Source organism: Vigna angularis, chromosome 7 (assembly GCF_016808095.1).
Source record: "Vigna angularis cultivar LongXiaoDou No.4 chromosome 7, ASM1680809v1, whole genome shotgun sequence".
Lineage (NCBI taxonomy): Eukaryota > Viridiplantae > Streptophyta > Magnoliopsida > Fabales > Fabaceae > Vigna > Vigna angularis.
The window spans coordinates 32,526,190-32,552,861 of NC_068976.1; the positions used below are offsets into that span (position 1 = coordinate 32,526,190).

At 36.7% G+C, this 26,672-nt stretch overlaps 1 protein-coding gene across 4 annotated transcripts; it reads right to left on the bottom strand.

Annotated features, from left to right (window-relative positions):
- Positions 1–1,541: 1,541 nt before the first annotated feature.
- On the bottom strand, positions 1,542–26,612 carry LOC128197726 (uncharacterized). Of its 4 annotated transcripts, XM_052880140.1 has the most exons (6): positions 26,460–26,612; positions 26,305–26,369; positions 25,789–25,917; positions 5,376–5,423; positions 1,852–4,312; positions 1,542–1,770 (listed from the first exon to the last, which is right to left on the bottom strand). In XM_052880140.1, the coding sequence occupies exons 1-5, from the start codon at positions 26,578–26,580 to the stop codon at positions 3,881–3,883; spliced, it is 795 nt and encodes a 264-aa protein (XP_052736100.1). In that variant the 5' UTR covers positions 26,581–26,612; the 3' UTR covers positions 1,542–1,770; positions 1,852–3,880. The 4 variants fall into 4 exon arrangements, with proteins under 4 accessions (XP_052736100.1, XP_052736101.1, XP_052736098.1 ...); XM_052880141.1 differs by lacking the exon at positions 5,376–5,423; XM_052880138.1 differs by lacking the exon at positions 1,542–1,770 and adding an exon at positions 4,414–4,536 and having other exon boundaries at positions 3,745–4,312; positions 4,614–5,423; positions 26,305–26,612.
- Positions 26,613–26,672: the final 60 nt, after the last annotated feature.

Here is a 26,672-nt window from a genome sequence, read left to right on the forward strand (position 1 = left end):
CAGTAATCAATGAATGTTCGTAATGAAAGTAATTAACTCTAAACAACCAATTCAAACTACAAGGTTCGTTTTCAAAGCCGCTACGCAAGTGCTGCAGTTGTTCCTCAATGTTCCCAACTCACGATTCCATCGTGTCAAATCTTGTCCCCATGGCCATGTCCATGTTTCCAAATCGCGTTTCGAAGGTGCCAAATCTTGTACCAACGAAGGTAGTTGTTCTATGCGGTTGATGACATCATTTAGTGTTGTAGAAGAACTGCCTTGTTAATTATTCTCATCTTGTCCGCCTTCACGCTGTTCATTGGGGGTGTTCTCTTTGGGAACCCACACTTCCTCATGATTTTGCACATAACCAAATGAGGCTATAACTTCATATCCCATCCTTTGTTTCAACTTAATTTCTGTAATAGGATCACTCTCAGTAGGGACTTGAAAGTGTTCCATGAAGATGGTAATCAAATGAGGATATGGCAGCTTGGCGTTGTCCTTTAATGCCCTTTTTATCCTATATCTGATTAGATGTCCCCAGTTAATCTCCATGGAATTGAAAAGGGCCCACAACAGCATAATATCCTCTTTGGATGCCTGACCAATATTGGTTGCACGAGGAATTAATGCTCGAGTAAGAACGTAATAAAGTCTCCTAGGTTGAACCTTCATTTGTCCTGCTAGTATTCTGCTATGTATGTCAGCATCATCTCTACACATGAGTTGCCTAGCACTTACAGAATCGTAATGCTCTTTCCACTCATCAACAAGACCTCCTTCATAACGAACACCAGTAGATGGGAGGGAAGTGAGCTGATGAAAAAGATTAGGGCTTACTCTGATTTTGACCCCTTTTACTTTGCTTCAAATAACACCGGTATTCGAAATGGACATGTTGCTGTAGAAGACCCTAACTAATTCTGGGTAGAAATGTCTTCTTAAAGACACAAATTCCGTGAGCCCAATGTCGACCAATAAACCGTAGAATTGAAAATTTCTTCCTTCAAAGTAACCATTATCGAGATATTTGCTTTCCAAGATTTCACAATTGAAAAAATGGTTAGCAAAGTTCTCATATTGTTCATCCGAAGAGAAAAGTTCATTGTTTGCTGGTGGTGGGGATGATGGCGGGGATTCTGCTGGACTGCGGCAGCGATAGCGACGACGTCCACCACGGGAAGAAGATGCCCTTTGTTTCTTGCTTGCGCGATCAGCCATTGCAGGATTCTTAAGGTTTTGAGAGGGAGAATAATGTTCGAAGGATACTTGAACAACTTCAACAGTAGGTAGTTAAGTACACGAAACCTAAACTGTGGGACGTGGGGAGAAAAACTTGAAGCGTGGGTAGTTATATGGACGCACCATGAGCTATAATCATTTACAGATTATTGGTAATCCATTACCAGAATGGTTTTTGGCCCAAACATTCAATTTAAAATAGTACCCGCTGTAATTAATGTAAAGCAAACATTTTCAGTAACAGTACATCAAAGGGGTTTTTCATAGTGGTCATCAAGCAATGGATTATCCTAAAATTCATGTATTCACTTAGACAACATTTACACAACAATGTCAATTTAATATACATATAATATACATAGAAGAAGAAGAAGAAGAAGGAAGTTATATACATCAAAGAATGTTATCGAAATTGTTATGTACAGCTGATAACAAAGACATAAATCCAAAAGGAGGCACTTCGAATTGTTGTGATAGTTGGTACGATTGGGATCCAAATTGAAAAACCTCATGACTTTGTACAACATCAGGTATTCTTGTCTCCTGAATCAACACAATTACATTTAGAATACATGTAACAAAATTACGTCATAAATGGAATAAACAACCAATTTAATTACTCACAGTTTCTTCTACGAATGGTGTTTAAGTATTTTTGGCTGAAGCAAATTTCCCTTTTTTGGTTCTTTTCGCAACGGTTGACTTGAACATGGTGGTGCGCGGTCGTTCTTTTCGCTTAACAGCTAAAGGGTTGCGGACAAGTACATCAACACTTGCACCTGCAGTGTCGGGTATTGTACCGCTCACTGAATTGTCATATCGTAGTTCACCTCCATCACTAATGATGTTATTTGTCATGGATGAATTGTATCCAAACCTTTTACCAAGGAAATCAAGTTCTTTTTCCAACTCATTAGAAGCAACTTCCGACTCACAAGCTACCTCATCTATTTCATAGAATCGTTTGCACAAAATTTGGTATCTTTGCATTGTCGGTTCATGATTGGAATTACTATACGCTGCTCTAATGAGTGTGTGCCTTCTACGAATATTTTTGCTCCACCGCCGTAGAACGTATTTGGAGGGCACACTGTAAACATCTTCCTGACTGAATACCAATAGGGAATGGCAACAAATGATGCCTCTAAACTCAAATAATATGCAAGAACATGTGGTATTCTTTGTGAGTGGATCAAATTGCACTTTATAAAATTTATCTACACATTTACCTTCCCACATGCGCTCCTCTTTTATTGTGTAAGCGTTCAATAAGTTTTCCTTTACGGTGTCTTTGATGAAACAATTCATCCTTGACCGAAGCTCTGTTTGCATTTCCTCAAACTTTGCATGTGTGTACTCTACTTGAAATTGTCTCTCGATCGGTGACTAAGAGCCACATGCAACCATGGTGTTGAGGGAGGAGAAGTCAGCTTGTATTTCTTTTTTGGGCCTTGACTCTGAGGGCATTGTCGTATTGAACCACAAATTGTTGAAGTATGGTACTAGAATTGATAAATCCATCAGAAAAAGCATTCATTCCCTCACTTCTTCGAGTTGTTGACATGCCTGCCCAGAAATGATTCCTCAAGTAACAAGGTACCTATTTTTGTCTCTCCTGATACAAATTACATGACCATTCATTCTCCTGCAATCCATGTTTGGTCAGTAGTTCTTCCCAACCATTCTCAAAGTTCGTTGGACAACCACATTCATACACAAGTGCGTTGAGATCGGTTTTGATAGCCACATAATTTTTATAGCCTTGAAATTTTTCTGGCAACTTCTTCATGATGTGCCATAAACACCACCTATGCCTTGTATTTGGAAAGACTTCTTCGATGGCATTCACTATTGCCCTACATTCCTTCAGTGCATTTGGAAAAAACTACTACCTAAATATCGTGCATCGCAACGTAGTCAAGGTTTTTCCAGCTGAAATTTGTCCTCCCACAATTGACCTGGTCAAGGATACACCAAAACCTGTCATTCGACTACCTTTGTGGGAAAAAAATGTGAATGTGGATGACATCCTTCGCAAATTCGTTCCTCCATTTCACCAACCATCAACATCCAAAGAACCAAAGAAGCATTAGTTTTTTTATGATATAATTTGATAAATATTTTCTAATGCAGGTGAAATTATAACTTCCCAAACATGACTTCCCACACTCAACGCACACTTAAACACCAAAATCAAGTTTAAACCATTGGACTTATGTAAGAAAGTTATAAATTTTGTCCATGGTCACCCAGATTACCACAACTGGCTCCTACAATACAAGTTTCCGTACATAACCCAGATTTCACTCGTGTAATCGTTTACGAGCCACTATTAAACGATTACCACTGTGTTTTTTGCAGTAGAACCTTCACCACTTGTGCTAAGTTCATCATCTCACAAACATTGTTTCATTCATCCATCACAAACATGACTACTCAATCAAATTGGCCAATTTATTCATTAATATTCCAAACAAAACCTCATTTTACAATGACAACAACGAAGGGAATAACATTTCAATTAACATTAACAATATTTAACGGAAGCAAAAATGCATCTTTTATAACATTGAACAAAATAGGTTACATTACACTCATTTGTTCATATATGTACAATGTTGTATGACTTTCTTTTAACAAATCAACACAAATATCACTCATTTTTTATTCTAAGCACTCCATTTCTAGTGTACAGAGTCCTAAGCACTCTGCCCTTGTAACGCCTTTGTGATCCGACCCTCACATACGTCTTCATAGGAGATTCGTTGGTGTACATGCCACTCGGGAAAACAAAGCCACTGTTCATGGAGGGTTCTGCACGAGGCATACTCTGTCCACCATCATCTTTATTTCTTCTTCTAGCCTTCTCTTCAGCCAACTGTGCCTCCAGAACAACAACCCTCCTTTTAAGTTCTTTAATTAGATATTTTTGGTCCTCTAAAGCACGCATAAAACTTTCTCTACATTTTCTTTTTTGTATCTTTATTGGTGTTGGTTGGTCATCCTTCTTTTTTGGTGTTGGTCGGTAATGCTTCTCATCCTTCTTATCATTGCTTGAAGCACCAACATAAACATCATCATGAACCTGAAATTTAGCAATATATATCATAGTATGAAAGTTTAGTGAATATATCATAACATACAAAAGTCAAACAAGAAACCACATACTACAACAGTTTCCATAACTTGTTTTATGAAGTTGTCTCCCACATTTTTATTCATCCAATGCAATATTCTAGGAAATTTCTCTATTGGACCTTCGGGGGGGAATGAAATGCTCACAAAACCATACCTAAAAAAGATGTTTATCTTAACATTTAGTCAAAAACAAAATGTAATCCACAACATAAAAAAATTGACATTTTAAATCAATAAATAAAAATTACCTGGAACATGTAAATGCAACCATCAACGTAAATGTTCCTTGTACCTTTGCCTTTCTTCAAAGCATTTGAAGCTTTGCACAAACTACGTAACAAATAACGATAAACTAGACTACCCCAACAATAATTACCCAGACTACTTAAATTGTCAACAATTTTAAATATTATGGGAAACACTCTTCCGCTACGTTTTGGAAATAATATCTCACATATCCCTGCCAATATGTACAAGCTACAAAAAGGAGAAGAAGGTATCTTTTTGTTATGTTTTCTCATCAAAAATTTGTATATCAAATTCAAATCTTTTGTTCCTTTACATATGTATTTCACACATGTACTATTTCCAATTTCGTCCTTTAAGTTAATATTTTCACCATCTGAACTCAACCCCAATCCTAAACAAAAATCATTTTCATTCATATTCACAACTTTATCTACAATTAAAAAACCACTACTGGAATCCACTCATTTAACCAATAACTCACTCAAAATATTCCTACCTAGTTTAACATTACCACTCAAATCTAAAAATCACCCAATGGAGTCTTCGTAATCAGTGACTGGTGCTCGTCTGTCAAACGTTCATTCAAAGTACAAATATACTTTGTTGAAAAAGAGTGACAAACAGTCAATTGAATCAACAAAAACAAAATAAGCAAAAGGGCAAATCCCAAAAGCGAAAATAACATAAATTTAAACACGACATGGAAAACCCAAAGCCAAACCGAAAACGCAATGAAGAAAATGGAGGGAGAACGCATTTACCTTGCTCGACGAACCATGGTATCGGACCTTGCCATTTCGCACAACACCCTAAACAAAGAAGACGACGTTCAACAAATCTTGTAGAGATAACGAAAATGGAGGGAGAGAGAAAATGAAGAGGGAGAACGATAAATCAAGAGAGAGAATGAGGGGAATAAGAGAGAACGTTGATTTTAGATGAAACAGGGTAAGGGGTATATTTCGAATCCCAAATTTCTGAAACCCTACTCAATTTCGACGTCACTTTTTAAAAATAAAAGTAAATTCAAAACGGACCAATGGGCTGGTGACACTTGGCGTTATCAAAATAGTGTTAAAAACTCATCAAAATAGCGGGATCCTTTTAAAAATGGAAGCCCTAATCTCTCTTCTCCCTTAATTCTTGTGCCTCTCTTCGCTCACTATAGTTTGGTGTGATTGGTGGTGCAATCCCTTTCTATGTGTCTTCGTCTTTAGTGATCCTCTTAGAGGTAAGTTTCATTCTCCTTTCCTCTATTTCATACTTGAAATCGATAATTGAAACTAATTATTTGTTATCAATTAGAAATACATAAAAATGTAGGAATTGTAAAATGTGAAAATGTAGGATGAGTTTAAGACTTCATCGACTTTCGAAAGTTAGTTAAGGTCTCACCTTAATTCAAAATTATACAAAGCTTTAATCGACTTTCAAAAGCTAGCAAAACCTTAATGGTGTTTTGAATTATGACAAAGTCTTAACTGGGTTTTGAAAGCTAGTTATGCCTTGCCAAATTACCCTTTTTTATATTATGTTGTTTTTATATTTTATGTGCATTTTAATGTTATATTTTTTGTATTTTTATATTCTATTTATTTAGAAAATTTGTTTTTTAAATAATTTGTTATGTATTTTATAAATTTAAGAATTTAATTTAGTTTTGTTATTTGTATTTATAATTTGTAATTTTATATTTGTTTACTTATTTAAAAATTTATGATTTTCTAATTTTATATTAGATTTATTTTTTATGTTTTTTGTTTTTATAATTTGTAATATTTTTTTATTTATTTAAATATTTTTACTATGTAATTTTATTTTAAATATAAATTATATTTTTTTTCTATTTTTTAAATATTTACAAATTTAATTTTTCTTTGTATTTTATTTTTAAACTTGAAGTTTATATTTGTTTATTTATTTAAGTAATGTTGATTATTTAATTTTTTATTACATATATTTTATATCTTGAAAAATTTTAATTTTCAAATATTTCATAAACGAAGTGAGTGAGGGTAATTGAATGAGTTCGAAGGATTGCATTCAAACTTGGATTTGTTGTAGTTATTATAAGATCTGAAACTACAATTGGTGAAGCCAGAAGAAAGATTGTGAAAGGAGTGGGAAGTACAAGAAGTATAAACCTGATATTCAGTCCAATGTATCAGGGACAAGAAAATGTGAGTATTTGTTTAGGTTAAAGGGCAAACCCTATTCTAATGGAGAAAGTTAAGTTTTAAAGGTAATTTGCGGCTATCACAACCATGAATTAGTTGAGACTTTGGTTGATCATTCCTTTGCTGGGAAGTTAAATGTTGTTGAGCAGTCAACACATGTTGACATGAGCAAGAGTCAAGTAAAGCCTTCGAATATTCTATTAACTCTCAAAGAACATAATGATGCTAATGTGACAACAATAAAGCAAATATATAACGCAAGGTACACAAACGATCCATTGCGATATGGTATGTTACAAGTGAATATTTTTGACAAGAAATGAATCCTAATTTTAAAATGACCGATCCTTTTAATCTAGTCCATATAATGTCTTTTTCAGGAACTAGAGGAAATGCATCTCAAGTACACCAATTAGTAGGTATGAGGGGATTAATGTTGGATAACAAAAATGTAGTTGTTGATAATGATATTAGATAGAGATAAATACATCAAATGGAGTAGATGTTTGGACGATTCTGATGTGGTAAGTGACCTGTTCTGGACACATTTCGATGTAGTGCACTTGTTGAATTCATTTAATATAGTTTTCTTGATGGATACTACGTACAAGACAAACAAATATTGTCTCCTCTTGCTCGAGATAATTGGCGTGATATCAACAAAGTTAACATTCACAACCGCCTTCGCGTTTTTATCAAGTGAACACCAAAATAATTTCACTTGGGTATTGGAAAGATTTAGAGGATTATTTATGACATTTGAGGGCAGTCCACGCGTTATTGTTACTAACTGAGACCTTACTTTGATGAATGTTATTGACAATATATTTCCTCAGACTTATCAGATGCTTTGTAGGTTTCACATTATGAAAAATGTCAAAGCCAAATGCAAAATGTTAATGGATACAGTTGAGACATTGGATGTGTTAATGGATGCATGTGAAAATGTGATTGACTGTGAGAAACAGTCCATGTTTAGTGCTTATGTTGATCATCTTTAGTATGTCTCTACTACATGGCCTTTATTTTCTTTAATACGCCCATCATACTTGGATCATTCCGTGTAAGACATATTTTGTTAAAACATGAACCAATAGAGTTATGCATATAGGAAACACTATAACAAACAGGTAATTATTATTCTTATTTTGTTAATAGGGTTGAGTCTCTGTGCTGAAGCCTGAAGAGATTATTGGGGACTAGTATGAGAGGCCTATGCTCACGTTGGGATGTTATTCATAACATAATTGTCCTAAAACATAACAATATCAATGCGTCGTTTAAAAAGAGTCTTAACCTTATGAGTCAAGCTTATAAAGGAATAAAATATAAAAGACATGTTGTATGAGGTTCGAGATATGCTTTAAGACTTATTGCTGATGAAGTTGAACGAGTGAATCATATAGGATTCGACAATGGACATTGTCAATGCGTTTTCAAATCCACTTACAGTCTACCATATGCTTATGAATGAGCACGATATATGAGTCTGGGATAGTTCCTTTAGGTGAAATTCATATGATGCGGACCTGATTGACCTTCATAAGCGTCAATACCTAATTTCGTCCGAGTAAATAAGATTTGACAAAAATAAATAAAAAAAAGAACAAAAGAATAAAAAAAAGAACAAAAGAATAAAAAAAAAATATTATTTGTTTTACTATTTGCACCCCCAAATTAATTTTTTATTCCTTAATTCAATGGCCCAAAATAATCCCACACTTTTTTACTTCCTCACCACCCCTTTTCTCTTATCATACCCTACTCTCCACATCACCATTCACCTCAGCCTCCATATCACATTCCACATCATCTACCTTTTTCATTTATTTTTTCCACCTCATTTCCTTATTAATTTTTATATACCAACTTTTCTAATTATTCCACTTACATTTTTTTAATCATATCTTCTCCACCAACATATTTTATTATTTCCTTAATCCATTTTCTCTGTCTACTTTTCCACCCCACTTTTATATTAATTTTTCTTACTAACTTTTATTTATTTCATCTACTTTTCTAAATCATATTTTATCCACCACCTTATCCACCAACTTATTTTATTATTTCTTTCATCCATTTTTCTCCATCCACTTTTCCACCCCACTTTTATATTAATTTCTCTTACTAACTTTTATTTATTTCATCTACTTTTCTAAATCATATTTTATCCACCACCTTATCCACCAACTTATTTTATTATTTCTTATATCCATTTTTCTCCATCCACTTTTCCATCCCACTTTTATATTAATTTCTCTTGCTAACTTTTATTTATTTCATCTACTTTCCTAAATTATATTTTATCCACCACCTTCTCCACCAACTTATTTTATTATTTCTTTTATCCATCTACTTTTCCACCCCACTTTTATATTAATTTCTCTTACTAACTTTTATTTATTCCATCTACTTTCCTAAATTATATTTTATCCACCACCTTCTCCACCAACTTATTTTATTATTTCTTTCATCCATTTTTCTCCATCTACCTTTCCACCCCACTTTTATATTAATTTCTCTTACTAACTTTTATTTATTCCATCACTTTTCTAAATTATATTTTATTTACCACCTTCTCCACTAACATATTTTATTATTTTCTCCATCTACTTTCTTTACCTTATTTCTCCACCCACTTTTTATATTATTTCTTTCACTTATTTTCCACACCAACTTTTACTATTTACTTTTTTTTATTATATTTCATTTTTCCACCCACTTATTATATTACTTTTCTTCATCAACTTTCTCCATCCATATCTCTATAAATACCCACATTCTCTTCACTCCATTTTTTACACACACAATTACACAATATCCATCTTTTCTCTCTCACACCAAACCTCTTCATTTCTATCCCAAAACTCTACTTCATTCTTCTCTCCCACACTACATATCTTTCCACACATTTCCTATCTCCCCTATTATCATTCTTCTACACATACCACACATGAAACATTTTAACACACCTCTTCTCCTCCATATCAACATCTACATCTCTTGAATCCTCTATTTTCACTCGCATCTTGATCGGACTATCATTGTCTTCTCATCCAGGTTCTTATCCCTTCACCTCTTCTTTTTGTTTTGAATTATCTTATTAAATTTGGTTTTATTGTTCCATATTTGTTTTTTCTGTTTTTTTATTCTAAATTTTCATTTATAAACGATTTTGTTTCTTATCTCTAAAAAATCAACAAAATATTATTTTAAAGATTAAGCACATGTGTGATCGCTCGCATCGTCCTTGTGCTAAAAACATTTTCTCTTTCTTTTATAAAAAAATACATACTAAAAAAATGTTTTAAAGGTTAAGCGCATGTGTGATCGCTCGCATCGTCCTTGTGCTAAAAACCCTTTTCCCATTCTTATATAAAAATACCAAAAATATAAAATCTTCAAAAACTAAAAACATCCACATTTTCAAACAACAAACAATCTCTCAGCCAGAACTACATGATCCTTGATTCTCCATCAAAAGTGGGGATACGTAGGAGCAAGGCTAGTCCTTGTCAGGTTCACTTCCCAAAAATCCAAAAACATTTCAAAACAAATTTTTGAACAATTTCAAAACAAACTTCTCAAACAGTTTCAAAAGAACTACGTAACCCTGATTTCTCATTCTGAATTAGAATACGTAGGCGCAAGGTCAATCCTTGTCGAGCCCAAAAAACTAAACAATATATTTTGTTTCTTTAGAGTTTTATTTTAGGGGATAGTTAAACATTTTGAAAACCACATCATATTCGCGTATTTAGTTAAAGGTACTGCCTTAGGGCAGACGTTGTAGGGTGCTAATACCTTCCCTACACGTAACAGACTCCCAAACCCAGAATCTGGTTTTTCCTAGACCATGCCTTATCCTTTTATGGTTTTTCCAGGATAAACTATGGTGGCGACTCCTAATCTCTTTTTCAAACCCGTCTTTTTTTGGATCGTCGTCCCGTTACCATCGCTCCTCGATATAATCCTCCATTTGTTTTATCATAACTCGATGCCCTTCTTCTGATTCTGCTAGCTTCCAACGCTCCTGGTTCATATCTGCCTCAAACGACATGGCCATTTCTTTCATTTGATGCCCCGCTTTTTCTACCTGAATTTGTGCTTCCCTTAGTCTTTTCAAGGCTTCTCGCTTATCTCCTTTGGCTTCTTCGTAGAGGTGTTTCCATTGTTTTCCCTCTTCCAACGCTGCATTCGTCTCCTTCACTCTCGTGGCTAGTTGTTTGTTTGCAGCTACAAGATCTTGCTTCAATCGGAATGTATAATCTCTTTTGGCCTTCTGGCTTTTAACAATTTCTTCATAGGCACATGCCTCTTCCTCTTTAGCATTCCTCATATCAACAAAATCGTTATGTGCAATTTGTAATTCTTTTCCCAACTTAGCATTCCTCTCTCTCAGTCTTTCCATCTTCGCCTTCAACCGCTTCATCTCTTCACTCTCTAGGTCTTGGGATGGCCCTTCATTAGTTGGTTGATCACTGATTGGCTTGAAAGGCAATTTGACTCCCTTTACTCTTTCTAGGATCTATGTATGATAACTAACTTTGTCGTCAACCACTCTTAACATTAGATCCTTTTCAGCTCGCACAACACTTTCCCAAGCACTTCTAACTTTCCTCAACATTTCAGTGCAGTGCCCGACCTCATAGTAGATGAAAAATGCCATGAGATAGTCTGGTGAAGGTATCCCTTTCTTGGGATGCCTGAATTGTCTTTGAACCAAAAGAGGGTTGTAATTGATGCAATATCAAGCACCTATGAGAGGTACATTAGGAAAGCTGCCACAATGCTGGATAGACTATTTAATCCCAAGCCAAGGAAGACGCCATTTTACTTTCCCTCCATTCAAGTTAGCAAAGAAATGGGCCCACTCATTTCCTCCTTTGTCTTTAAGCCCTTGGTGCGACAGATCTTCTGAAGGACACCTGAGATTGACTACGCCTTTAAGCACACGTGCAGTTATCCAAGCGTATAGTGCCGACAAACAACAAAGGATTTTCTTCCCCTTCCTTTCGTGACAGAAACTCATGGTTCCATAAACATCGGCAAGGACTGTCGTTACAGGATTCTCCGATCTCATTTTTCTCGCCACGAAGACATCTATTGCAGTGTAGTCCACAAAGTCTTCTATTTTGGGGAATAAAACAATGTCGTACACAGTGAGAGCTAGCACGTCCATGAAAGTCTCCCACTCTTCCTTATCAGCCAGATGCTGCAGGTACTGTTCAAGATATCCTTGTGTCAGTCCACGCATTTGATGCCTCGTTACCAACCTGTCTTCGAGTTCCTTGGGCTGTAATTTTATTATGACAACAATGGTAGAGATAGAGGCGTGATGCTCCAAGTGTTGATACGGCGTGGTACCTTCTAGAGGTAAACCCAAGATATGCTCAAACTCTTCTATAGTCGGCGCCAGTTGGAAGTCCTTAAAGGTGAAACATCTTAGCGGAGAATCGTAATACTGGGCAATGGCAGTGATAGCAGGCAACTGTACTTCCACTTCCATTAGACTCAACAGATTTCCATACTTCTTCTTGAAGGTTTCTCTCTTCATGGCCTTGAGTCTTCTGCCTAAGTTTATTAGCCCTGTTAGATTTCCCCCTTGAATCCTTAGGCGAGGATTCTTTCTTAAAATAGTAGAATTGGTCTGCTGTGTAGTACCGGATCTTGTATCAACTTCCATCTTATATGAGATCAAGTGATTTTAGGGGAAATCACAGGAATTCACTTGATCTCATATAAGATAGAAGTTGATACAAGATCCGGTACTACACAACAGACCAATTCTACTATTTTAAGAAAGAAACCACGCCTAAGGATTCAATGGGGAAATCTAACAGGGCTGATAAACTTAGGCAGAAGACTCAAGGCCATGAAGAGAGAAACCTTCAAGAAGAAGTATGGAAATCTGTTGAGTCTAATGGAAGTGGAAGTACAGTTGCCTGCTATCACAGCCCTTGCCTAGTATTACGATTCTCCGCTAAGATGTTTCACCTTTAAGGACTTCCAACTGGCGCCGACTATAGAAGAGTTTGAGCACATCCTGGGTTTACCATACCACGCCGTATCAGCACTTGGAGCATCACGCCTCTATCTCTACCATTGCTGTGATAATAAAATTACAGCCCAAGGAACTCGAAGACAGGTTGGTAACGAGGCATCAAATGCGTGGACTGACACAAGGATATCTTGAACAGTACCTGCATCATTTAGCTGATAAGGAAGAGTGGGAGACTTTCATGGACGTGCTAGCTCTCACTGTGTACGACATTGTTTTATTCCCCAAAATAGAAGGCTTTGTGGACTACACTATAATAGATGTCTTCGTGGCGAGAAAAATGAGATTGGAGAATCCTGTAACGACAGTCCTTGCCGATGTGTATGGGACCATGAGTTTCTGTCACGAAAGGAAGGGGAAGAAAATCCTTTGTTGTTTGCCAGCACTGTACGCTTGGATAACTGCATGTGTGTTTAAAGCCGTAGTCAATCTCAGGTGTCCTTCAGAAGATCTGTCGCACCAAGGGCTTAAAGACAAAGGAGGAAATGAGTGGGCCCATTTCTTTGCTAACTTGAATGGAGGGAAAGTAAAATGGCGTCTTCCTTGGCTTGGGATTAAACAGTCTATCTAGCATTGTGGCAGCTTTCCCAATGTACCTCTCATAGGTGCCCGATATTGCATCAATTACAACCCTCTTTTGGTTCAAAGACAATTCATGCATCCCAAGAAAGGGGCACCTTCACCAGACTATCTCACGACATTTTTCATCTACTATGAGGACGTGCACTGCACTAAAATGTTGAGGAAAGTTAGAAGTGCTAGGGAAAGTGTTGTGCGAGCTGAAAATGATCTAAGGTTAAGAGTGATGGACGAAAAAGTTAGTTATCATACATGGATCCTAGAAAGAGTAAAGGGAGTCAAATTGCCTTTCAAGCCAATCAGTGATCAACCAACTAATGAAGGGCCATCCCAAGACCTAGAGAGTGAAGAGATGAAGCGGTTGAAGGCAGAGATGGAAAGACTGAGAGAGAGGAATGCTAAGTTGGGAAAAGAATTACAAATTGCGCGTAAAGATTTTGTTGATATGAGGAATGCTAAAGAGGAAGAGGCACGTGCCTATGAAGAAATTGTTAAAAGCCAAAAGGCCGAAAGAGATTATACATTCCGATTGAAGCAAGATCTTGCGGCTGCAAACAAAGAACTAGCCACGAGAGTGAAGGAGAAGAATGCGACGTTGGAAGAGGGAAAACAATGGAAACACCTCTACGAAGAAGCCAAAGGAGATAAGCGAGAAGTACTGAAAAGACTAAGGGAAGCGCAAATTTAGGTAGAAAAAGCGGGGCATCAGATGAAAGAAATGGTCATGTCATTTGAGGCAGATATGAACCAAGAGCGTTGGAAGCTAGCAGAATCAGAAGAAGGGCATCGAGTCATGATAAAACAAATGGAGGATTATATCGAGGAGCAAGAGGAGCGATGGAGATCGATGGAGTTTGAAGAAAGGCATCAGGCCTTGGTGAAGCGAATGGAAGATCACATCGCAGAGCAAGAAGTGACTGTGAAACATTGGAAGGAAAATTTCTCCCAATTGGCAGCTTTGACAAATAGAGCAATTGAAGACATCCCAAGATGGTATTGGAAGCCGAAGCAAGTACTCACTTTTATAGTACGCAAGAAAAGATAAAACTTTTAATTAATCATTGTAAATGGTTGGTAGGCGAGATGAAATCCTTTATTGCTCAAGCTCGGGAATGATATATTTTGAGATCCCTGTATTTTGTTCGTTTAGGCGATGCATTGAACTGAGTGCTTTACATGAAAGATGTGGAACGTTTGTTTGGTACCAACTTGTGTTGATTTCCATAAGTAATGTCGTCACGATCCTGTGATTTCCACCTGTTACTAGCATGCATCATGTTTTTTTTATTTCATTCTCGTCTAATTTAAAAATAATAAAACAGTACAAGTAAGGAAAACAACGACCAATTTTCCGCGACATCCCTACAGGACTCGAGCCAATTCAAGAGTCATGAAAAGCTGGGAAAAATCTCAAGAATCCATCAAAGCTGATGTCAGCCAGTTGAAAGACCAGGTCGGCCAAATCTTGGCTGTCCTAGAATCCCTGAAGACTACTGAGAGTCTTCGTCTGCACTGGTTGGTGGGAATGCCCATTTTTATCCTCCGTTGTTCAACGCTGTGAGCCAATCGGTTCCTTTCCCGTTGTATGGGTTACCCCCGGGTTACACTCCTCCCGTAGGAGAGTACTTAGAAGGAGAGCATGCTTCATTCCCCTTTCCCACAACTGTTAATGTACCGCCAATCGGCACTCAGGGACCTGTCTCTGTGTCGGCTCCCATGGTGAGTACACGGATGAATGAAGCAAACGTAGTTGAAGGAACACGAGTAACTACAATGCCGCACATGATTGCTAATCATGACTCTACAGCAAGGGCCGCATTGCAAACCGCGGTGCATGGGGTAATTAGTGGCGTTGACGGAGCTAAAGGCAGACTGGAGATTCTGGAGGAAAGATTGAGTGTTATTGAAGGGGTGAAAAATTATGGGTTTGGAAATGTTGCAAGACTAAGCTTGGCTCCTGGTGTGAAAATACTGCATAAGTTCAAGGCGCCGGAGTTTGAGAAGTACAAGGGTAGTACATGCCCTAAAAGCCATCTGACCATGTATTGTAGAAAGATGGCTGTGTATGCCTATGATGACCAGCTACTCATCCACGTTTTCCAAGACAGTTTGGCTAGGGTGGCGTTAAACTGGAATACTCACTTAGAGCCATCTTGAATCCGTTGTTGGGCGGATCTAGCTGACGCCTTCGTCAAACAGTACGTATACAACACGCATGTTGCACCGGACCGTCTGCAGTTACAAAATATGGGGAAGAAAGACAATGAAACTTTCAAGGAATATGCCCAACGGTGGAGAGAATTAGTTGCGCAAGTTGAGCCGCCTTTGTTTGACAGAGAGATGGTGGAAATGTTTGTAAATACGCTCCAGCCACCGTTTTATGAACATATGGTGGGGAATGTGTCCGTCAATTTCGCTGACGTCATCATAATTGGCGAAAGGATAGAAATTGGGCTGAAAAACGGGAAAATTGCGTATGGCCCGCGGCTACAAACTACAAAAACACCGGTTTCAATCCGGGAAAGAAGAAGGAAAGGGAGGTGCATGCAGCCTCGATAATGCCAGTGTGGAGAGGTTAGGCTCCCACTCATAGTTATCGACCATACTTAGGCCAACCCCCCTATGCAGCTAACGCCTCGTTCGATCATCAAACTAGGCCTCAGCAACAACAAGGGTATTATCAACCACAGGTGTCCCAACTGAAGCGTGGAGGGCTGGGGCAAACGTGGGTCCGAGTCTGAATGTGGGTCAAAACACCAACCCAAGAAGGAATCAATTTGTTAATTTCACCCCTATCCCTATGACTTACACGGAGTTGTTACCTGAACTTGTAAAAAAGGGTCTGTTGCCATTTGTCCGATGAAGCCTGTACAGCCTCCGTACTCAAGGGGTTATGATGCAGATGCCAGGTGTAGTTACATTGGAGGAGGCATTGGTCACTCAATTGAGCTGTGTGTAGCTTTCAAGTATAAGATACAGGCTCTAATCGACTATGGATGGGTAAAGTTTCAAGAAGTAAGCCTAGCATCGAGGCTAATTCATTGTCCGGGCATGGGAGTACCTCAATAGTTCTAGAGAGGGTTCCGGATCATCTTCACAATCATCTTCCGTATTATTGACAGGGTGCTCAAAATTAGGAGTATCGACATTGTTATTTTCAAAACATTCATCGTCATGTATGCATAATTTAATTATTGGAAAAAGAATAAATAAACAGGAAGAATGACGAATAATGCCAAATGATGATAAAAACATAAACAAACACGACTTGATTATCACATTGAGCACAAAAACTAAACGTCAACCCGTAAGTCATGAATCCTAAAGCCCTGGGTAAAGCTATAAGATTAATTAAGACTATTACATTTTATTCAAATTAAGCATCACGGGTAAATCCAGGATTTCCCAATTGTTGAGTGGGACATCTGGGGAGCAGGCCCACTCACAAGGAGATCCTTCTCTCCCAGTACTATCACTAATTTATCTCCCATGACATATTTCAGCTTCTGGTGCAGTGTGGAAGGCACAACTCCTGTAGAATGGATCCATGGGCGACCCAACAGACAGTTATAGGCCGGGAGGATATCCATGACTTGGAATGTCACTTGAAAGACGCATGGACCGACTTGGACCGGTAGTTTCACTTCTCCCATCACTTCCCTCTTACTGCCATCGAACGCCCTCACAATCATAGAGCTTGGCTTCATATGCATTCCATCACAGGGTAGCTTCTCTAATGTCTCCTTTGGCATGACGTTCAAAGAGGAGCCATTGTCCACCAAGACACGCGCTATAACATGATCCAGGCATTTCACAGAGAAATGAAGAGCCTTGTTATGCCCTTTTCCCTCAGTAGGTATTTCCTCATCGGTAAAGGTGAGGTAATTATTAGCAACGATGTTGCCAACAATGCCCTCGAACTTGTTCAGAGAAATACCTTGCTCCACATGGGCCTCACTAAGTATCTTCATCAACAACTTTCTGTAAGATGAAAAATGCATGAGCAATTATAGTAAGGAGATCCGAGCGGGCATGCAGTTTAGTTGTTCCACCACCTTGTACTCACTCTGTTGTATGAACTTTAAAAATTCGCAAGCCTCTTCTTCGGATATTTCTTTGTTCTCTCCTTTGTCAGGGGTCTCTTCCGCCTGTACACCCTTCCCTTTCAAGAACTCCTCAGCTTTTGCAGCCATTGTTGCTTCCTTATTGTTGGCTCTTTCTCTTGTCAACTTTGGTGGCATAAAGATTCGACCACTTCTCGTCATTCCCCCAATGCCTGATATGTTTTCAATGGTTGGGTGTGCACCTTTTTCTTCCTCTAACGCAAATGCCCCATATCTCCAAGGGACAACTTTCTCATTTTTGTAAGGAAAGGGGGATGACACACGGATAACAAAAGACGGTTTTCCTTCAGTCACCGGTGCAGGGGTGGTCCTAGTGAAATGGATCACCAACGGTTTCGACAAAGTTACATCTGATTCCCCACCAGTTTGTGTAAACACTTCCTCCTCCTTATCTTCGTGGCATACTTCCATCAAACTTCTGTCAAGCAGGTCTTGTAGAATATCTTCTAATTCAACACACTCTTCAATAGAGTGCCTAGCATCTGGATGGAGTGCACACGCTGTACCCATATCATAATCACCTTCCACTAGACCCGCTTTTAACAACGCCTCGAAAATAAACCTCCTAGAACTCCGGATTGCACTCGCATCTCTTATCAACTCATGTTTTTCGGCTTCGATGGCATTCGTCGAGGTACTCCCATGCCCGGACAATGAATTAGCCTCGATGCTAGGCTTACTTCTTGAAACTTTACCCATCCATAGTCGATTAGAGCCTGTATCTTATACTTGAAAGCTACACACAGCTCAATTGAGTGACCAATGCCTCCTCCATGGTAACTACACCTGGCATCTGCATCATAACCCCTTGAGTACGGAGGCTGTACAGGCTTCATCGGACAAATGGCAACCAGACCCTTTTTTACAAGTTCAGGTAACAACTCCGTGTAAGTCATAGGGATAGGGGTGAAATTAACAAATTGATTCCTTCTTAGGTTGGTGTTTTGACCCACATTCAGACTCGGACCCACGTTTGGCCCAGCCCTCCACGCTTCAGTTGGGACACGCTGTGGTTGATAATACCCTTGTTGTTGCTGAGGCCTAGTTTGATGATCGAACGAGGCGTTAGCTGCATAGGGGGGTTGGCCTAAGTATGGTCGATAACTATGAGTGGGAGCCTGACCTCTCCACACAGGCATTATCGAGGCTGCATGCACCTCCCCTTCCTTCTTCTTTCCCGGATTGAAACCGATTTTTTTGTAGTTTGTAGCTGCGGGCGGGCCATACGCAATTTTCCCGTTTTTTAGCCCAATTTCTATCCTTTCGCCAATTATGATGACCTCAGCGAAATTGACGGACACATTCCCCACCATATGTTCATAAAACGGCGGCTGGAGCATATTTACAAACATTGTCACCATCTCTTTGTCAAACAAAGGCGACTCAACTTGCGCAGCTAATTCTCTCCACCGTTGGGCATATTCCTTGAAAGTTTCATTGTCTTTCTTCCCCATATTTTGTAATTACAGACGGTCCGGTGCAACATGCGTGTTGTATACGTACTGTTTCACGAAGGTGTCAGCTATATCCGCCCAACAACGAAGTCGAGACATAGAATTTTCAAATATATATATATATATATATATATATATATATATATATATATATATATAAACTAATAATAAATAAATAAAAACAGAAAGAAAGAAAGAGAAAGCGAAAAAAAAAATGTCTCATGTGTTTGTGCATTCATGCACCCTTATGACATTACATCATGCAGCTCAAAAGAAGCAAGGGAAATGGTTCTGAAAATCCTTAAGGAGAAAGAGGAGTTGTGGAAAAGGTTAATACGACTTTCGCTTCTAAGCCTTTTTCAATGTTTTGCTCGATATTTGCCAATGTTTCAAAAATTTGAATCCAGGTTATTCTTCTACGATAATGCCTCTGTAGGACAATCGCCGAGCCTAATGATCACTCTCATTCATTCATCCATAGGGTTGTTACACCCTCCACGAGGTTGTTACACCTCATTCACTTATCCATAGGGTTGTTACACCCTCCACGAGGTTGGTACACCTCATTCATTCATCCATAGGGTTAAACCCTCCACGAGGTTGTTACACCTCATTCACTTATCCATAGGGTTGTTACACCATTCACGAGGTTGTTAAATCTCATTCATTCATCCATAGGGTTGTTACACCTCATTCACTTATCCATAGGGTTGTTACACCCTCCACGAGGTTGTTACACCTCATTCATTCATCCATAGGGTTGTTCCACCCTCCACGAGGTTGTTACACCTCATTCACTTATCCATAGGGTTGTTACGCCCTTCACGAGGTTGTTACATCTCATTCATTCATCCATAGGGTTGTTACACCCTCCACGAGGTTATTACACCTCATTCACTTATCCATAAGGTTGTTACATCCTCCAAGAGGTTGTTACACCTCATTCACTTATCCATAGGGTTGTTACACCCTCCACGAGATTGGTACACCTCATTTATTTATCCATATGGTTGTTACACCTTTCACGAGGTTGTTACACATGCGCTTAACCTTTAAAACATTTTTTTAGTATGTATTTTTTTTATAAAAGAAAGAGAAAAGGTTTTTAGCACAAGACGATGCGAGCAATCACACATGTGCTTAACCTTTAAAATAATTTTTTGTTGATTTTTTAGTAAAAAACAAAATTGTTTATAAATGAAAATTTAGAATAAAAAATCAGTAAAAACAATTATGGAACAATAAAACCAAATTTAATAAGATAATTCATAAAAAAAAGAGGTGAAGGGATAAGAACCTGGATGAGAAGACAATGATAGTCCGATCAAGATGCGAGTGAAAATAGAGGATTCAAGAGATGTAGATGTTGATATGGAGGAGAAGAGGTGTGTTAAAATGTTTCATGTGTGGTGTGTGTAGAAGAATGATAATAGGGGAGATAAGAAATGTGTGGAAAGATATGTAGTGTGGGAGAGAAGAATGAAGTAGAGTTTTGTGTGTGTGTGTAAAAAATGGAGTGAAGAGAATGTGGGTATTTATAGAGATATGGATGGAGAAAGTTGATGAAGAAAAGTAATATAATAAGTGGGTGGAAAAATGACATATAATAAAAAAAAAGTAAATAGTAAAAGTTGGTGTGGAAAATAAGTGAAAGAAATAATATAAAAAATGGGTGGAGAAATGAGGTAAAGAAAGTAGATGGAGAAAATAATAAAATATGTTAGTGAAGAAGGTGGTAAATAAAATATAATTTAGAAAAGTGGATGGAGAAAAACGGATGAAAGAAATAATAAAATAAGTTGATGGATAAGGTAGTGGATAAAATATGATTTACAAAAGTAGATGGAATAAATAAAAGTTAGTTAGAGAAATTAATATAAAAGTGGGGTGGAAAAGTAGATAAAGAAAATGGATTAAGGAAATAATAAAATATGTTGGTGAAGAAGATATGATTAAAAAATATAAGTGAAATAATTAGAAAAAATTGGTATATAAAAATTAACAAGGAAATGAGGTGGAAAAAATAAATGAAAAAGGTAGATGATGTGGAATGTGATATGGAGGGTAAGGTGAATGGTGATGTGGAGAGTGGGGTATGATAAGAGAAAAGGGGTGGTGAGGAAGTAAAAAAGTGTAGGATTATTTTGGGCCATTGAATTAAGGAATAAAAAATTAATTTGGGGGTGCAAATAGTAAAAGAAATAATATTTTTTTCTTTTTATTCTTTTGTTCTTCTTTTATTTATTTTTGTGAAATCTTATTTACCCGGACGAAATTGGATATTGACAGCTCCTGCAGAATGGATCCATGGGTGACCCAACAGACAGCTATAGGCCGGGAGGATATCCATGACTTGGAATGTCACTTGAAAGACGCATGGACCGGTAGTTTCACTTCTCCCATCACTTCCCTCTTATTGTCGTTGAACGCCCTCACAATCATAGAGCTTGGCTTCATATGCATTCCATCACAGGGTAGCTTCTCTAATGTCGCCTTTGGCATGACGTTCACAAGGTAGCTTCTAGAATTATGCATTGATCGTGAGTTTGTTATGGTTCAAGAACGATTCAAGAAGTTTAACATTGGAGAAAATGTCAACATCAAGCAGAAGCTAGTACACACTACTCGTCCTGAAATAACATCTATGGTACCTCCTTCGCATGTTCAACATAACACAGTCAACACAAATCAATGGTCGGAGCATCAAGTTGTGGAAGATTCTTTGGATGTCACAATAGCATCTACTTATAACCGAACTGCCTTAACAAGCATTCAGGCAAATTTCGGTGAACTTGATTGTACTTAACTTGATTTATGCAGACGGCTTCACCTAAGGCAACTCAGGAAAAGAAAAGGAAGACCACTAAGGGTCTTCCTCACGTTCACAAGTTGCAGAAGCACAAGAGGAGAACATGGTGCTTAACTTTGATCATATTGCAACCACAATCACACAAACTTAATCAAATATGCATCAACCATTAAATTCAAAAAGTTATATGTTTATGCAACTACACAATTTAAAACAAAATTTAACTAAACATAGTTCATACACAATTACAAAAATCTAAAATAAATAAAGTAAACACTGAAAAGTCTCCATCTGCATCATCAATCACCAAGACCCATCTGGTCCAGCTCTCCACTGACTCTCTTGCTGTTGACTCAGTATCTTGGATCTGGTTCCTCCTCTTCTTCATCACCATCTCCTGCCTAAAGATCATCATCCTCCTCATAAGCACCCACCACATCTACACTCAGGCCATGGTAGGTGCGATGCAAACTAGCTACCGATCATCACACCATCATCAGGAAAATCTGGCATGGCAAAAGATAACTGGTGGATGCTCTCCATAATTGACACCTGGCCTTCCCTTATGATAGCACATCAATCCCGAATGTCCTCTGGCTAGAAAAATTTTGGTGCATGTAAGGACGAGGCACATCCACTAGAGGAGCACGAGGTACTCTAGTGCCTCATCATGGTGAAGGAGCATTTATTGCAGACTGCTCAGCCCTATTAATGCAATTTCTATCAAATAATTTCTTGTTAAGCCTTGATTGAAGCTGCAATCGGATTGCTGATTGAGATCGAATTCCTCCTTTCCTTACATAAGGCTATGATTAAAGTTGGGAATCCTAATTTACACATATCATTATCAACAATTGTGGCGATCTCTTGAGAAATGTAGGCACCAACATCCATATCAATACCAGTTATGATGCCATAAATTAAGTATGACCACTCCAAGTTAATATTAGTAGCATATGAAATCGTGTTGCCTTCACAGTTAGCGAATTTACACATGTTTCATGTATCACAACTAAGAAAGTACATGTCTAAGACTAGATCATGTACTTGAAATGGATGACATTCAAGTCAAAGAGGATTTATCTTTAGACGTCAAACATGTGCAAATTTTGGATCATCAAACTAAACAACTCAGAGGAAAGAGCGTCAACACGGTAAAAGTGTTGTGGAATGAGAGCACGCAAGAAATGACTTGGGAATTAGAAGAAGATATGAGGAAGACATACCCTTATTTATTCTCTTGATAACCACAATTTTCGAGGATGAAATTTTTTTTTGGATGGAGAGAATGTAAGACTTAAAATAAATACGATGAGATGTTTCAATATTTGTTACTTCGCAAGTAATGAAAAATTCAATTGGTAAAATATCCTTGTTGTAATTGTAGTGGTTCAATGCACAGAAAGGAGCTTGGTATAATATGTTTTTTCATAAAAACAAAATTCTGGTGTTGATTACTTAGTGAAGATGAAATGTTTGAATGTTTGAATGTAGTATACCATGGTGAAATCGTGAGAGGAAAAAAAAATTAGCGTGTAGGATTTTAATTACGGATTCTTCGGTGGTTGTTTTTGTTAAACAAATTGATAGCGGTTGATTTTACGTGTTTGTGTATATATTTTGGTGAATAAATCAACTCCTTCACAACTTTTACCTTGTTTTATCCTCAAGTTTAGTGTGTTTTATGTAGTATATGTCTGTTTTTACCTCTAATCTCTTTGTTTGAGTGTGTGAAATAAATGAATAAGAAGTCATTCTAGTGGAGGAAAACAAGGAAGAACTCAAGGAAACATGTTTTGGGACAATAAAAGATCAATTTGAAGCAAATACCCATGTTGGACGACTTTGGAATTGCACAAGAACTTGAATTTTAGAATGTGTTCAAAACTACTGTCGCTAGGCTGCGACTGAGCGCTTTTTTAGAAGATTTTCAGGGGAACAACTTCTGAGCAGGAAACTAATTCTGGAAAAGATGTTTAACCAGCTTTGCCAGATTCAACTTCTTGGTTCTTCAAAACATTTATATTAAGGATATTTTTTTTGTTAGTAGGATAGAGTAATCTTAAAAACCGGAGTTGGTACATCTTTGATCATAGAGCAGCCCTGGTCTGATCCAATAAATTGTGACTAGTTATATGTACTGACGCTTATGATGAGTTTGATTCGTCAAACATTTGTTTCTTCTCCGGTGACCAATTATAGTGATATTTTATTAGTGTACATGATGATGTTGAAGGTCCTGTTGGGATTTGATATAATAGTATTTGATGATTATCTAGTTTTATCATGTATAATCGGGGAAGATTATAATGGCTCGATCTCACAAAATTGACTCATAATGGATAGGTGTAACAGATTGTTCCTGTCATCTAATGTGATGATCATCTCACCTATCAGGAGATAGAAAGTATTCATCTCGAAGTGTCACCTCTCCGCAAGCTCTAAGATCAATCCATGATCGATGCAATCGTAGGATAAGTTCATTAAAGAACCCAACCTAGACATTATGATAAAAGAGTAATATCCTCATGATATAATCCAATTTTTTTTCACTTTTTTGTCATGAGAGATCACCTTGATCTCTCTTAGATCCTAACTAACAACAACAAAATATATAACAAAAAGAAATATAACCAATTAAGTACAAATTAATAGTTAAGTTATGTACTAACCTGGCCTTACTATATGGCAAATGCAATATGTTACGTATAATGTGTAAGAAGCTAGATATCCTGTGAACATATTAGGAATCCACCTTCTCCATCTTGTTGTTGAGCAAGATCCTCCTACTTAACATGCTCATGCTCAACATGCTCTTGCTCAAGATAGTCATCATGCTCTTCAATAATAAATTCCTCCTCAACGACATCAACATTTGTTTATTATATGCATGTTTTACGAATTGATGTTATAGGTCGTCTTTTGCTTTTATCCTATGATGAACTCTTACCATGATGAGTAGACATTCATCTAGTTCTAGCCATATTTGTCAACCAAATATTATATATATATATATATATATATATATATATATATATATATTATAATTAACTAAATATAATATAAACTTAATAAAAAAAATATCCTATTATTAAATTATATCAAATATTTGAAAATTTAAATTTCTCAAGATATAAAAACAATTTATAAAATATATGTAATAAAAAAATTACATAATCAACATTACTTAAATAAATAAACAAATATAAAATTCAAATTTAAAAAATAAAATACAAAAAAAATTAAATTCGTAGTTTTTAAAAAACAAAAAAAGATATATAAAATTTATATTACAAAATAAATATAAAATAAAATAACATAATAAAAAATATTTAAATAAATAAATATAATACTACAAATTATAAAACAAAAAACGTAACAAAATAAATTTAATATAAAATTACAAAATCATAAATTTTAAATAAATAAATATAAAATTATAAATTATAAATACAAATAACAAAACTAAATTAAATTCCTAAATTTATAAAATACATAACAAAATATTTAAAAACATATTTTTTATAAATAAATAAAATATAAAAATACAAAAATATAACATTAAATACACATAAAATATAAAAAACATAACAAAATAAAAAAAACAATTTAGAAACAAAAAATCTAGCAGAAGTTAAAAAAAATAAAAAGGTAATTCAGCAAACTTTAGAGCTGAGGAAGCCAAATACATTTAATGAGTCGAGGCCTTAACCGATTTTCAAAAGCCAAAAAAACCTTACCCTTGTTTTGAATTACTATACACTTCGAATTACTATTAACACTTCGGAGGTCTCATCCTACATTTTCACATTCTACCATCCCTACCTCCTACATTTTTACATTCTACAATCCCTACATTTTTAGATACTTCTAATTCATAACAAATAATTGGTTTCAATTATCGATTTCAAGCAAGAAACATGCATCAAACCATGAACAACATCAGAGAGTATAGGAGAATGAAACTTACCTTCAAGACGATCACTAATGACGAAGACACGCCGAAAGGGAAAGCATCACCAGCCACACCAAACCGCAATGAGGAAAGAGGCGAGAGCACAAACGAACCAAATGGGAGGCACGGGGAAGAAAACCAAAACTGGTAGGACCAACGGGGGAGGAGAGTAGATATGAGAGAGTGAGAGAGTGTGGTGCAGAAAGATTAGGGTTTCAATTTTAAAAACAGGGGAGAAGAGAATCTTGATTGTTCAAAGGACAAAAATAGCATTATCAGAAAAGTGGGAAGTGCAGGTCGAAGGTGCAGGAAAAAACGTTCCTTAAATTTTTATCTTTCGTTTCAGACGTTTTAAAATAATTAACATTTCTAACATAATTTCTTGAAGGATGAATCCGATTACGTCAACAAAGAATTGTCAGAATAAAATTTGATAAAAAAGAAAGAGTAAAACGAATAGTTGTTTCCATTAAATAAAGTCAGAAAGTGAAATTTTCAGAGTCTATATTTATAATAATTCTTAAAACTTACGGAATGAAACTGGTGATATATGTTGCAGAACTTATTCTGAAATCTATAATTTCCCTCGAGCCTTCCTGCCTTATGTTGAAAAACAAAACCAAATAAATGTAAGAGTCACTTGCCAAGACATGATAGTATTTCAATAAAAAAGAGACATGTCCAACCACTTTCGTTATCAGCTACAATCCCAGGAAGAGAAAATTTGTTCAATGTTATCACAAGGGAGAGAATTTGGCAAGTGATGTTGATGTTCCACAGGGAAAGCTGAGAGAATTGAAATTTCATCTAACAAGAAAACGAATATTAACTCTAATTTCCTTCAAGCAAAACATTCATTAGAGTTAGTGCTTACTATAACACCAAATCGATAAAATCAT